At 40.0% G+C, this 15,077-nt stretch overlaps 1 protein-coding gene across 2 annotated transcripts in view; it reads right to left on the bottom strand.

The window, feature by feature from the left end:
- Positions 1-15,077, bottom strand: part of NTRK2 (neurotrophic receptor tyrosine kinase 2) — a 206,149-nt gene that overhangs the window by 50,202 nt on the left and 140,870 nt on the right. For both annotated transcript variants that reach the window (XM_052701545.1, XM_052701544.1), the window contains one exon: positions 5,528-5,658. In XM_052701545.1, coding sequence (XP_052557505.1) covers positions 5,528-5,658 — 131 coding nt within the window. The remainder of the gene's footprint in view (positions 1-5,527; positions 5,659-15,077) is intronic.

Here is a 15,077-nt window from a genome sequence, read left to right on the forward strand (position 1 = left end):
TTATATAGAGAAGCACAGGTTCATACTGTTTCCAGCATACTCTTTCCATGGAAAGACAGTAAAAATGCTGACAGCTCTGCCCTGTGAGGATGGCATATTGTATATTTCAGAAGACTCTTTTTATCTCAGAGAAACAGCAAAATTATCATATGACAGAGCAGTTGCCATGGCAATTACACATTTTCTGTCAAACAGAAAAATACGGAAAGGTCTAAAGCCCTGGTAAAACTCAGACAGGGTTTCTACTACCAAGGGGCAACCTGACGTACTGTTACTTTCCACTGGAAGGTCCTCTCATTTCCTTTTAATTATCTCATGCAGCACACAGAATAGACACAATGCAAGAGAGACAGATGACAAAGGCTAGGAGGAGGCTGGAAAGTGAAACAATTAATAAGCAAGGAACATTTACATGGAAATTACACTGTGGAATGTGTTGAGCTTGTTCACAGTGTAAGCGAAAAAATCAAACCAAAATAAAACCCTAAGAGTACAAGGCAGAAACAAAGATGTATTCATTAGTACCATTACTGACAAGTAAGCCAAAGCTCTGCATGCAAAGTACTCTTAGCAGTCAATGGGAGTTTATCCAGAGCAGGGAAAGAAATACAATCACAAGCACATTTCCAATCATCAGGCTGCTGGACCAGCAGCTAAGGAAGAGTGGCATGCTCTCTTGGGCAACAGAAGCCTTTCCTGGCTAGTGCAGGCAAGTGTCCAGTTCTGGGCTCCCCAGTACAAAAAAGACAGGGATCTCTTGGAAAGAGTCCAATGGAGGGCTGCAAAGATGTGAAGGGCCTGGAGCATCTCTCCTATAAAGAAAGGCTGAGTGAACTGTTCAGCCTTGAGAAAAGAAGACTGAGAGGGGACCTGATCCAGGTCTATAAATATCTAAGGTGTGGGGGGCAGAATGGCGAGGACAGACTGTTTTCAGTGGTGAGTGGAGACAGGACAAGGGGAAACGGCTGGAAACTGCAGCACAGGAAGTTCCGCACAAACATGCACGAGAACTTCTTTACAGTGAGGTGACGGAGCACTGGAACAGGCTGTCCAGGGAGGTGGTGGAGTCTCCTTCTCTGGAGATGTTCAAGACCTGCCTTGATGCCTACCTGTGCGACCTGGTGTAGGGAACCTGCTTTGGCAGGGGGTTGGACTCGATGATCTCTGGAGGTCCCTTCCAACCCCTACAATTCTGTGATTCTGTGATTCTGTCCTTGCCCAGACATCCATGTAGAAAATGGTTCCTGCAGGCTTGTTGAGTGCAGCAAGGACAAACCAACAGCTCCTCAGTCCACCCCGACACCACAGAGTTGCATCCATGCCAAGGTCAGGGGAGAAGTGTAGACATCTGGCTCACACCAACACCACTCCTACAGTATCAAGAGGCAGCTGAAAAATGTGCCCTGCGGGTCATCCTTACCTCCAGCCCCGATCAGCTTAAACAAGGGCAAAACCAACCAGTACACAGTACACAGAGCTTGAACAACCACTGTGGCATAGCAAAATTGGCCAATAGTGAAATGATAACTTTTCTGGATAGACTGGATCAATGGACCAAGTTAGACTGTATGAGTTTCAATATGGCCAAGTGTCAAGTCTTGCATTTTGGCAACCCTACAGGCTTGGGGACGATTGGCTGGAAAGCTGACAGAAAGGGACCTTGGTGTGGTGGTGGACTGAATAGGAGCCAGCAATGTGCCCAGGTGGCCAAGAAGGCCAATGGCATCCTGGCTTGTATCAGGAATGGTATAGTGAGCAGGATGACGGAAGTCATCCTGCCTTGTACTCAGCTCTGGTGAGCCTCACCATGAGTACTGTGTTCAGTTCTGAGCACCTCAGTACAGAAAGGACATTGATGTGCTGGAACAGGTCCACAGAAGGGCAACAAGGCTGTTGAAGATCTTGGAGAATGTGCCCTATGAGGAGCGACTGAAAGAACTGGGGCTGTTGAGTTTGGGGAAGAGGAGGCTGCGGGGAGACCTTACTGCTCTCTTCAAATACCTGAAAGGTGCTTACAGTGAGAGTAGGGTTGGTCTTTACTCACTGGTGACAGATGACAGGATGAGGGGAAATGGCCTCAAGTGCACCATGCACCATGGGAGGTTTAAGCTGGATATCAGGAAAAACTTCTTTACAGAAATTGTTGTTAAGCATTGGAATAGGCTCCCCAGGGAGGTGGTTGAATCACCATCCCTAAATGTGTTTAAAAACCATTTGGATGTGGTGCTCAGGGACATGATTTCACGGTGGGTAGTTAGAGTTAGGGTAATAAAGTCAGGTTGCAGTTGGACTTGATCTTTAAGGTCTTTTCCAACCTGAGCAACTCTGTTATTCTATGATTCCATGATTCTGTGATTCTTTTTGCAATCCTCTGTTCTCTAAAAATGTCTGCAGTAAATGGTATGCTGGTTTGATTTGAAAGCACACCTGGGGAGTGAGGCTAATGCTATGCCCAGCTTGTACTGTGATGAAACTCTGTGTTCACAGATTTTCTTCACAAGTAAGCATTTAAGAGAATCATAGAATCATAGAATCTTTTGAGTTAGAAGAGACCTTAAAGCCCATCTAGTCCAACTCCCTTGCAATGAATAAGGACACCTACAGCTAGACCAGGTTGGCTAGAGCCCTTTCTAGCCTGTCCTTGAATGTCTCCAAGGATGGAGCACTCACTACATCTCTAGGCAGCTGTTTCCAGTGCCTCACCACTCTCACTGTAAAAAATTTCTTCCTTATATCCAATCTAAATCTCTGCTCTTTTATATGGAAACTATTTCCCCTTTATCCTGTCACAGCAGACCCTGCTAAAGAGTCTTTTCTTTTTTATACACCCCTTTAGACACTGAAAGGCCCCTATCAGCTCTCCCCACAGCCTTCTCTTCAGCCCCAGCTCTCTCAGCCTGTCCTCCTAGGTTAGGTGTTCCATCACAGAATGGCTTAGATTGGAAAGGATATAAAAGCCCGTCCTGTTCCAATACCCTGCCATGGGCAGGCTTGCCACACACTAAATCAGGCTGCCCAGGACCCCAACCAACCCAGTTTTAAACACCTGTTATGATGGGGCATCCACAGCTTCTCAAGGCAGCCTGTGCCACTGCCTCACCACCTTGAGTAAAAAATTTCCTCTTAACATCTAACTTGAATCTCTCCCCTTATAATTTAAAATTGTTCCCCAGGCTATCTTACTCCTTTTCCAAATAGAAGAATCTCAAGCATTTTGGGGTTACTTATGTTAATCCTGCTTCTGTACCTTCTCAGGTATCTCTGGAACTCCCAAGCAATTTGCTTCAACACTATCAATGTCTCACCAGCCTGCTGATGAGGAAAAGGATGCAGGTTGGCTCAGATATGAAGATGTTCAGGCCAATGTTTTAGTGTACTTGCATAAAGCCATACAGTTGCACGGCAGTCAGCAGTCAAGAACAGCAGTGTTGGCAGGGTCCAACCACACGTGGGTGAGGATGTGCTTTCTATCTGCCTGAGTCCCTTGGCTCTTCCTCCCTTATCACCAAACATATGCTCCTACAGGGTTCATGGAATCTACTTCATGGAGACAATTTTGCTGTAGTTTGCAGGAGGGTAAAGCTGTCGAAAGCCTTACTGTTTGCCAGGAGAAGCTACCCTTGGCTGCCAGTATACAGACCTCATCCTCTGAGGTCAAAAATTACACATTTTCAATACCAAAGCCTGTGCCAAATGGTAGAGACCGGACACAGTTCTCTGCCTAGCTCTCTATGTGTGAAAACATTCCATCTCTATCAGCTCAGAAAGCACCAGAAGATCAATCGCTAAGTTCTGTGGGGATCAATCCACTCAGAGAGTTTGCAAAAAAATTTTTTCTTAAGACAGTGACTAGAGCCTCATATTAAGAGCCAATGTAAGAACCATTAAGTGAGCATAATCGGTCCGCAAAGGTTATTCTCTGCATGGTTACCTGTGCAATTCTGTTTGACTCTAGAAAGAATGGGTTTAGCCAAAAAAGAAAAAAAGCAATAATAATAGTAATAGTAATAATAATAATAATAATAATAATAATAGTAATAATAATAGTAATGCAGTAAACTGATAGATTTGTCATCTAAACCCATGGGGACACTTCCCCTTTAAAGGCTGACTACTCTTACTTGCAAATTATACTGAGAAAGTGCATCAGAGAGATGCAGAACAGCATTTAACAGTGGAAGTGCTAGGCTCCATTTGTTCACGACATTCAAAGGGAGCAAGAGAATAGAAAGACTGTTACTTTGCTGTCAAGAACTTCTCCAAAAGTGATAGAGAAGAGGAAATTTCCACACTAGTTTCACCAAAAATACAACAGAAAATTCATTCAGTTCCAGATTTGTTTATTCTGTCCCATATTTTCTCCCCTCAGAACCCCTCTTCTCACATGACTCACATTTCTCCTCAACATGACCGAACTATCAAAAACCTTGTAAATTTGGCAAAGCAGAAAAACCTGCTATTTCTGATGGAGCAAGAAAATGGCCTACAAATCCATCCTCTTTTCATCTTCTCTCACTGCCAGATCCCGTGTCTTGTTTCCATTTACAAAAAGATGATGTTCTTGGTTTCTTTTACTGTATGGTTTCATCCAGAATGTACACATGGTTGCCTAATCATGGCTGTTCAGGAAAGATTGTCTTCTGATTTCTAAGCACAAATCAAACTCTAAATACATATTCACCCTGCATTTAATGAGATACCTCAAAATGTTGAACATCTCGTTCAGCTTTCAGCAGAACAACAGATGGAGATAGGAAATTGTTGCCAGGGAGACTGAAAACTCTGAGTGTAGTTTCACTGGTACTGTTTGCTGGTGTAGCTAAGGATGATGACTGACTCTTAGTCTTTCCGCTGTGGGGGACTAAATGGTTTTGGTACAGTAAAGCCAATCTGATGTCCAAACTCTTAGACTATACTGGAAATCTTCCTCCTTTGGACTACATTTTGGAAGGATTGACTGAAGATACAAAATTAAGGGTTATTCCTCCAGGTCTTAATTATCATAATTTCTAGATTTCCATACAGACCATTTTTAACATGAAAATATTACCGACAATTTTGTAATAACATTCCTGGTAGTTATATTAATGGCAATTGCCCACATATAATTTCAGTGGTTGATTAAAAGAATCACATAATCATGAAAAAAAGATCACCTCTGACTGGTAGTTGTACACCTAACCTATCCACTCCAATGGCTACAGATTATTTTGTTAGACACACAAATGTAACTCATGTATTTTTAATAGCCCAGGCATTATTTTTCACTAATCATATTTTAAATAAATCATAAAAGATTTTGCCCTTTTGTGACACCATCTGTTTTTCCCCTTTTTCTTATGAAATTCAGCTTTTATTTTATAATCCACAGCAAGATCAAGTATCACATTCTCTTAACACTCCATTAGCCTTGTGAACCCTCACACATATATCAGAGGAGTTGTATTGGGCTACAGAAAAGGCAAACACGATCATTTACAAATAAAACATGCAACCATGAATTAATGATGGAAATCCTAGACTCTACCTTCACTGCTACCAAGATCTTGTCCTGTTCGGGACAGAGGTTGTAACATTCTGCCAGAAACACTTTTCCAAAGGCTCCTTCTCCCAGCTCTCTTTTAAGAACAATATTGTGGCGCTTGATGTGCTGAACAACTGCAAAGAGAAGACAAAACAGAAGACAAAATGAGCTGCAAGGCTAAGAGTACATGCTTACAGATAAATAAAGGTCTGCCTGTAGAATACACTGCATGCAGTGGAAAGAATCATTGTGCCAATGCATGATTTATTAACACCTCACCAAAAAAGGCTGATTTAAATATATTTATATTTGGAGAGTAGCACATTTCCTAGGTAAGTAGACGTCAAGAATCACCTGGGAAAAGCTTACGTATCACTGTGTTTTGAAGACTGCTGTAGACCATACTGAACAGCCAATGCTGTTGTGATATTTTCTTTTTCGTTTTTTAAAAAACATGAAGGAATCAGGAAACATAAGAAACCTTTCTCATATCCCTTCTAGTGCTGTACCTCTAACAACAGCTGAAGTGTCTCATCCAGAGTCAAAAACGTTTGGAAGAAAAAGATTTAAAATTAACCTAACCCATGGATACAAAACGTGTCCAAAACTAAATCCAACTTACTCTCTGCACACACTTTTTCATCTGCTTTCTCTCTGTGTGCTATACCATAGTTACTTCAATGTAACTTTAATGTACTTTAATGTATACATTCCGTTCTCATAAATGCAAACTACAGTATTGCTCTGAACTAAGAGAAATAGAAGATGGACAAATGTTTTAGTCAGTGTCATGGACAGAGCCTTAGTGGAATGCTGCCCAGAAGCAATTGATTCAGACATTGAAGTCCTTGAGCATTTTTGTTCATCTCATTTCACAATCTCCTTCCAATGCAGGCTTCCATTTAGAAGATTTAATATTTAAAAGACTACCAATCACTGCACTATCAATTCACAATGTTTCACCTAAATAAAGCATCTGCAAGTTCAGTTTAACTGGTCTACTAAACAGAGTGGACAGCTTTTGTTGCTGAAATCACACAAAACAGCTAGAAGCTACTGACACATTTAATCTAAGCACACTTAGCTGCATTTGCAAAAAATGAAATTCAACCCAGCTTGGACAGAACCTATTTGCAACTTAAATCCTGAATGTAGTGGAATAAGAAGCACGGCACAGGCATCAGGCCACCCTCTGCCAATGTACAAATCTCCCATTAACCGCTTAACTGCAGAGACAAGAGCTGACCCTTGTCAACAGTGTGGGATATATTCATATGTAGCCAACTTCCTGACCCTTTGCTTGGCCACGTGCCTTTTCCAAACCAAGTTACCATTAAACTACCCTGCCCCATTACTAGAGAATGGAAAATGGAATGCTGATAATACCAGCAGTGAGAAGAATTCCATCACATCCCATTCCCACCAATGTTGACAGCATTTGGAGAGTGGGTCCACAGTCCCACAGAGAGAAACTCCAACATCCTGCACCTTGAGCTGTGGAGGACACCCAAGGTCTTGTAAAATGCACATGAAGGGAGCCTGGAAGAGCAGCAAACACTGCTTGGCTCTTCCTTGGTACCCCTATTCTTGCCTGGGGAGCACAAGGTGCTTGGGCAGCCATGCCAGCTCCTGGCTGCTGTGAGAGGGCCCTGATGCCATCAGTATAAGTCTATTCAGATGGAGGTGGTGGCAGCTGGGAGGCTGTGCAAGACCATGCAGCCAAGATATTCAGTTCCATACTACCACTGTCATCGCCTCAGAATGTCCACAAAGCCCATCAGCTTTGATAGCAAAGCAGAGCTGAAATTCTGTTCTACTGACATCAGCAGCAAAATCCTGTGTCTGCAGAGGGGAGGGTGTCTTTCATTTCATTCTCTTTGCAGCTACCAGAAACTTGGTAATGACCACATCTGACTTTCTAGATACTGCTCAGGTCCTCCCCACTTTGAACACCAAATACCACCACTGCCCTAGCAGTAAGAAGACTTTTGTCAAGTTCTTGGAAGACTCCACAAACAATAGTGTAAAAATAAATAAGAAACATATCAGGTATCTCCCTATATATGTGTATACTTGCAGCTGCTAAATGCTCTGAAATAAACCAAGCATTTGAATAAACAACCTGTCCCATACCAAACTGTCAAAAGCAAAACACTGCAAGCCACAGAAGAGCTTTGCTCAGAGTATATTCACAACTTGTCATGCTCTATCAATCCCTGTTACTTTTCTGAGCTGAACAAGTTACTGAACAAATGAAAAATGACAGTAAATACAACTAAATGGGTGCAGATTAAATCCAAGAACAATGTAAGTAAATCAAACATATATGATGCTATAAAAACATAAACTAAGGGAAAAATCCATTTAGCACACTCAGAGCCACAGCACTTATAACACTTTTTTCAGTAAGAGGAGATTCCAGGAAATATACTGAAAAATGCAAGTCAAAATCCGCTTTCAGTTAATATCAAGATAAAGCCAATCATTTCCACTGAACACCAAGGATTATCCTGGATTTATATTGAAGAAACAACATAGAATTTGGCCAAAGATATGGCACAACTGAATTACCAAAGAAGTGGTCTCAGAACATTTTCTCAGAGGCAAAGATACACAAATACTCAAAGGGTGGCTATGTATTTTCCTCTTTTTCACTCTAAATGGTGATTGCACTTGAGCTGCCATTTGTGCTTTTAAAACCATGTCATCCCTTGTTCAAAAGATCGTTTGATTACTGTAAAAAATATGTTACATTAAGCTAAGAGCTAAGTCAAGTTGAAACACTTAAGAGAAAAATGAAACCTAAAACATAAAGTGAGACTATGCAAACTAAACAAGGGTAAATGCTGAAAAGAGGCTACAGAGTTAAGTAATGTCTTTAAAGCCTTGCCCAAAGAAGCAGCAGACTTTCCTGGATGACTGTGGAGAATGGGCTGGCAAGAAAGAAAATTGCAGAATAGAGTTTTCTTCTCAAAGTCCCAGAGGCCTTCAACAGGGAGAATTGGACTTACAGTATCTCAGACACTAACAAACTGCATGTCACATTGTAAATGATGCATTGAGGCCTTATCCTGCAAACACTATCTGCAGGCATGAGATTTCAGTCCCCAGGCAATCAACCTCTGATGGTGAGGCTGAATAGAGAGGATCACAGCACATTCTGGAGAGGATCCAAGCAATATGGGCAGCTCAGAATCGCCTCACCACGTTGAATTCAATGACCTGGTTATGGCTGATTTCAGCCACAGACAGAAGGACACAACACAGTGAAATGCTGTGACAGAGTAAAAATGTTTTTCCCTCGGTTACAAAGCATTGGCCTGAACACTTTGCAACTACATGTGACCATTACACCACCTAAGCTGATCTTCTGCACAGCATGGAGCACACCACTGATTTAAATGACTTGTTCTTGGCAGGAAAATACCTTCTGAAAGGAGATGTGCCAGTCTTTATTAGGATGCCTGAGCTATTCATTTGCCCAAATGTGTAATAATTTTAATTGCTAACAAAAATGCAGACCTTCTTTATTTTTCTCTTAATTTTTAGCTTGTCTGGCTTGTATCTACCTCCCTTGAGTTTCAGGAGACTTTACAAAATATCAATACTATTCTTGCTATTGGTAAGGCAAAGAAATGGAAGCCCCTCTCAGATAAGCATTTTTTCTAGTTTGTCAGTCACGATAGTTCCAGGTTTTTGTTTGTTTGTTTGTTTGTTTTTTGTTTTTTTTTTTGTTTGTTTGTTTTTGTTTTGTTTTGTTTCTTTTTCTTTTTATCTGTACTGGAATTCACATTCTTGTATCACTTTCTGAGTGTGACACAAGCTTAAAATCATCACCTTTTGTACATCAAAATCACACTAGTCCTTTTAAGTCTATGTTTCCTAAAAAGTGCAAAAATTACAAAGCTTTGTGACATACATGAATGAACGTGAGCACAGTGTGAACACCTTGCTCAGCTGTAGTATCACAAGTGCCAGTTTCAGATATAGTTTCACATACCTTATGAAAACAGCTGAGCAGAAGAGAGATCTCTATAGTTATGGAGGGGCTACATCAGGAATTCACTGCATGATGGACAGACAGTAAGAGCCATAGCAATCAGGCTTCATCCTCACTACTCAATTAACTACCAACACTAGAAGATTTCATAGTGTTGCATACCCACCCAAGTCACCTGCTAAGAGTCTTTTCCAGGATACTGTTACAATTTTCATTAGTGGTACATATGTGGAACATACTGATAATATCTGTTGTACACAGTGTTTAAGGAAGAGAAAAAGGATCTTCAAGATGTCAGATAACCAGACAAGATAATATTATAGACATATTTACAATTTCATGAGAAAAAGGCAGCAGCAGAACAGATTTGTGATGTGACATGAGTTGTCATAGAAAGACATTTTACAAAGTTTCTTCATTATCTACTCCCATCATTTTTCTTGCAAGCACTACAACTCAGGTCTTTCTAAGATATTGCTAGAAAAAAAAAATAGGTGTAAATGGCTGAGTAATTGCTCAGATTGTATACTGAATTTGTTCAGCATTTGTCATTCACATAAAAGGCAGGGTGGAATTTCAGAGAGAATCATATAGCAGGAAGAAACAAAATCACTACAGATAGCAGACAGCAAGTCTAGCCCAGTGACCTTTGGATTCTGCAGCAACTGTAGCACTACAACCCTTTGTGCTATTGGCAGAGTAGAAATTTTGGCACACTGAGATATCTACTCTCTAACATGATAATAAAATGGCAGTAATAACCACCAGCATCATAAAATAAAATAAAATAAAATAAAATAAAATAAAATAAAATAAAATAAAATAAAATAAGATGACAACTTGCCTGTCACGACTGCTTGTATGTAGAGATAAGCTCTGTATTGAGAATATATTTCTGATTATTTGGTGTTGCTTAACCTATACAACATCTATTACTCACCATTCTATTTACATTTTTGTGTGATGCTGCTGTTTAATTATTACCATATGGCAGCAACAAATCCTCATGCAAGATCAATATCCTGTTCTCGAAAGTGCAAACAAGCAAGCAGTCAGTTTACATGTATATAGTCCACACTTGAGACACAAATAATCCCTTTAATGAGATTAAAATAAGCCAACAGAAAATCTGCTTTTATGTAGTCTAACGCAAATCAGAGATGCCATACAGGACATAGAAAACAGAACATGAACAATCCACAGGGGAACTACTTAGTCAGAGGAACACTCGAATCTTTTCACTTCACCACTACAAGTATGGCATCTGAAACAGTTTGTATAGCTATCAGTGACTTTCCCAGTCTTTCAGTTATTTAATGGACAAGCTGATGGAGGCAATTCCATGGGCTGCGATCTCCCTTGGAAGAAGAGCTGGAGACACATATAAGCACTCACTAGAATGGCATAATTTCCAGGAATTTCCTAACTGTCAGGAGATGTATCTGATGATAAACCCAATAAATCTGTGACTACTGTAGCCTGTCCTTTGAGTGGCTTTGTTTACAGCTTAAATCCTCACGGGTTCTTTACTTTGAATCCCTGTGTTTCCATTGTTTTGACTGGGAATTAGGTTTCTCCTTGTGACACAACTTGCAGCGCTTGGAATAGTGTCCAGGTAGCAGTTCTTTCCTAAGGGTGTGAGGCACCACAGCTCTTGAGCACTATAAAATCATTCTGCTGTAGCTATCATGGCATTTCACTGACTGAAATTCATGTGTTTGCTGACTTTTGTGGGTTTCTATTTGACTTCTAAGTCAACAGAAATTTCTTATTTAGTCAAAATCTTCTCAGTATCCTACAGAGAGATAGATTGCCACATTCAGTTATATCCTTATAACCAAATAAAAAATACTTAATAGTAAATTATAATAATAATGCTATCCTGGTTTTAGATACATGAGCCTTATAAGCTAAATTCACCCTTAACAAAAACAAAAATAATGAAATTGACAGCTTCTCCAGGCATGAGTTTTACTTTATGAGAACTAACGTATGCAAGGTTCTCAAGCCTCAGTACCGTGGCATTATTTTTTTATTTCAATGTTAAAAGAAGTGTTAAATATGCCTTTGACAAGTTGCGTGCAGAAACAATTGGTATATGTCAGAATAACTGAATTTGTCAGTGTATGTTCAAAATAGACAGTAGGTATTATTCACTTTGGTTGGTTTTTTTTTCTATATGCTGCTTCCTGCTTACTAACAGCTTTTCAGCACAGTACTGCAAATCAGCTCTAAGCAGAAAACTATGCTACATTTCTGATCAAACTCTGCCTTTGCAGATGCTCATGCATTTAATTTGTAAATGCCAAAAGTTACAAAACTTAAAGAGCAAAGTTAACAAAACTTGAACTCCTGTGCAGGAAGTACAGAATTAAATGTCCTATACTATAAAAATAGTATTATTTTATTGTGGCAAATCGTCTGCCTTACATGTTTAAATTAGCTGGAGAGAATGATCTCACCACCACTACCCTTCTCTTAGCACAGGCCAGGAAATCCTTTCCCTCAGCACAGCACTAATCTTTATGGATCTTTCGAGCCACAGGAAGAGAAGCACTCAGCAAAGGAAAGTACCATGGAGCATATCTTGTGCAATAGGTGCTTGCATGGGAGAAGTGCTAATAAACATACCGTCTTCAACGCATTAACTCTTTTATACCTGTTTTTTGTTTTTTTTTTCCAGAAACCAGCATAATCTGACAAGCATCCCAAGATGCCAGTCTGAGAAGCAGGACCTGAAAAAAACATCACACTTTCAAGGGCTGAGCCACATTCAAGCTTTGACTAAGTGAGCTTAAAGGTACAATTCAAAGGAGATAGCCTCATTCTTCTGTATGCTTCACTGCTTTACTTTTCTTATTTTTAAAATAAAAGAAAATCATTAAGTATCTTAATATGAGGGAAAATAGAAAGGTTTTACTTTTGATCTCTGAAAAAGAAATGTGAAAACCAAATCCAGCTTTCAGTCCAATGCAAGAGTAAACTACATATTTGGCTCACAATCCCAAATTCTGTCCTCTCAAAAAGGACAAAACAGTTAATTATTAATACAGACTTCATTACCACTTTTTCTGAATTATTTTACTGAAAAATTATCACAGCACCTTATCTTGCCATCTTAGATTAGTAAGACTGCTCTGTTGCAGGTAATTGTGCAAGGAAGGAAATGAAAACAACAGAGAAGATATCACAGGAGCACAACAAAATTCAGTTATATATCGCTTTTAAACATTACTACTTACGCTTTTTTGAGAAATTTTTGCCCAGCTTTAGAGCTCTTGTCAGAATTCTATCAGGGTGCATGATAATGTATGGCTTTTCACGAGGAAAGCTGAATCTTAGGCACACCCATGTTTTGATTTCTTTGGACTAGCTGAGGTAATTTCTTCCCTTGGTGGAAGTTTCACTCATCAGCTGAATTGCATGCAGTCAAGGCTTTGAGGCCACTTGGCTACTCATGTTTATAGTTTTATGTATGCTACCTCTTTTCCTGCTTTTCATCCCATATGGCTGTCAAACACAGTGTAATTGCATTTTAAAATAAGAATTTGGGTTATTCCTGAAGAGGACTCACAGAAGATGCAATGACATCAAGAAAGGTAAACAAATAAGAAAAGGAACAATCCTTGACCTTTGGTCAGATTATCCCATTATTTATCAAGAAAAAAATCAGCAGGAAAAAGAGAACTTTTCCTTTACACTGAAAATAAAAGAACTTCATTTTGCCCTTCTTCTTCTCCTCCATCTGGGGTCACAGATGGGTTAGCACTAACCATTATCTTGCCTGAAAACCCCACACAATAGGAGAGGCAAGCAGAACCATCTTAGCAGGTGGGCAGATGTGGAAAGCAGGTTATTGTCTCTTGCAGGTGTGTTCTTACAGTTGTCTTTCAGTTTTTCAGTTCAGCATTAGTCCTTCCTCGGCAAAGCTACTGCTGTTCTGCTTTACTTTCATTGACAGGGTGGTACACCACTTTGCTAGGGTGTGCCATCTACAGCAGCTTACATCTCTAGGTGGCTTTTCCTTGTTGGCCTCTGTCATAGTTTCAGAACTTCCATCCTTACTGATAACAAAGGCAGCTATAACTAGAAGCATACACATGCAAAGTACACCTAGAAAATTCATTTCTACTTCTGGGTTAGAGAGCTCAACTACAACCACAAAGCAGTCTGAAGATTACTAATTAGTAAAAGTTTCAAAGAAATGCTCTGCAAGTTCTCAGTTATAAGTCTTTCAAATGAAGTCACAGAGAATTTGCAGGATAGAACATGATTAAGGTTTTACATGATTAGGACTGCAAAGAAAGTATCACTTTTATTTTGTTGCACGTTCTCTCTTTGTATCAACACAAATACATGCTTAAATTTTCAAACCTACCCCAGATCACACATCACCTCCTCTGCTGACCTGGCCTTTCCCTTCTCTCCTCCGAAGGACTGAGGCCATAAAATGTGTATAAAAGTCATGATGTTTCTGCAGCCTGTGTAATGTCTTATCGTTCTCCGGGGCATGATAATCTCCCCAGATCCTAGGATGGATGGAAATGAGACTGTGGCATGCCTCTTGTACTACACTTTGCTTAAATAAACAGTGATGCTGCTACCTGGAACTACTCTGCAAATTACACTAAACCACAACCCAGTAGGATTTGAGAACACTTCAAGGAATCTTTCAGTAGTAGAAGGATATGTTCTATTTGTCCTGATAGGATAAACAATCTTTCTCATGGTTACAGTGAGAAAAGATGTGACTTGACAACATGGAGCAACAGGACTTCCCAGATTTAAAAAAACTGCTGTATTTTCTTTTCTCTCCTCTTGGATCTGCATGTTATTTTCATGTAATATGAGAACTAACAGATATAAAAGGCCTAGCAAAGATTACGAGTAGTCTCCTTCCATTTACTTGAGCTCTGACTATTGTTACCTGTCAGCTAAAATTATATTTTCTTACATTTCAAACCAATAAAAGAGACTCTTTCTTTGTCAAAACAAGTTTGTTGGGGGAAATGAAGTCTGCTTTACACACACTCCCTTGTAAATAGTCTGCGCAGCATAGGATCCCTTGTCCTGTTAGCAGATGAAAGGTAATCTCATGCTCTGTATGTCGTTGTGGCCGCTGACAGCAGGTATCAGTCATCTGGTTGACACGTAGCCCCTCTGTCCATCCAGCAACCAAATACAAGGAGGCAGGGGCCATAAAGTAGGAGCAGAGAGTGCTCAGTTTAACTACATCCAACAGGTTAACAGGTCTGTTTCTGTTCCTTCTGTTTAAATGAGGACTTTGAAAAGTTTCACAAGTGTACAAATTCCCTTCCATACATATATAAAAAAAGCCTTTATTTTAGAGAAAGAAAGTGAACACAGATGCATTAACCAAACAGCAACTGCACGATACATCAGCAGCTAATGAAAAACAAAGATCTGTTCTTTAGGGTAACAGCTTCCTAAAGGGTCTAGTGTGTTAACGAACTGTCAGAGCTTAGTATCAAATGCAACAACACAATAAAGCACAGACTAAATGGGATCTTTTAAAGCTGTGGCCCATGAGGA

This window comes from Tympanuchus pallidicinctus, unplaced genomic scaffold (assembly GCF_026119805.1).
Source record: "Tympanuchus pallidicinctus isolate F22 unplaced genomic scaffold, pur_lepc_1.0 scaffold4, whole genome shotgun sequence".
Taxonomy (NCBI): Eukaryota; Metazoa; Chordata; class Aves; order Galliformes; family Phasianidae; genus Tympanuchus; species Tympanuchus pallidicinctus.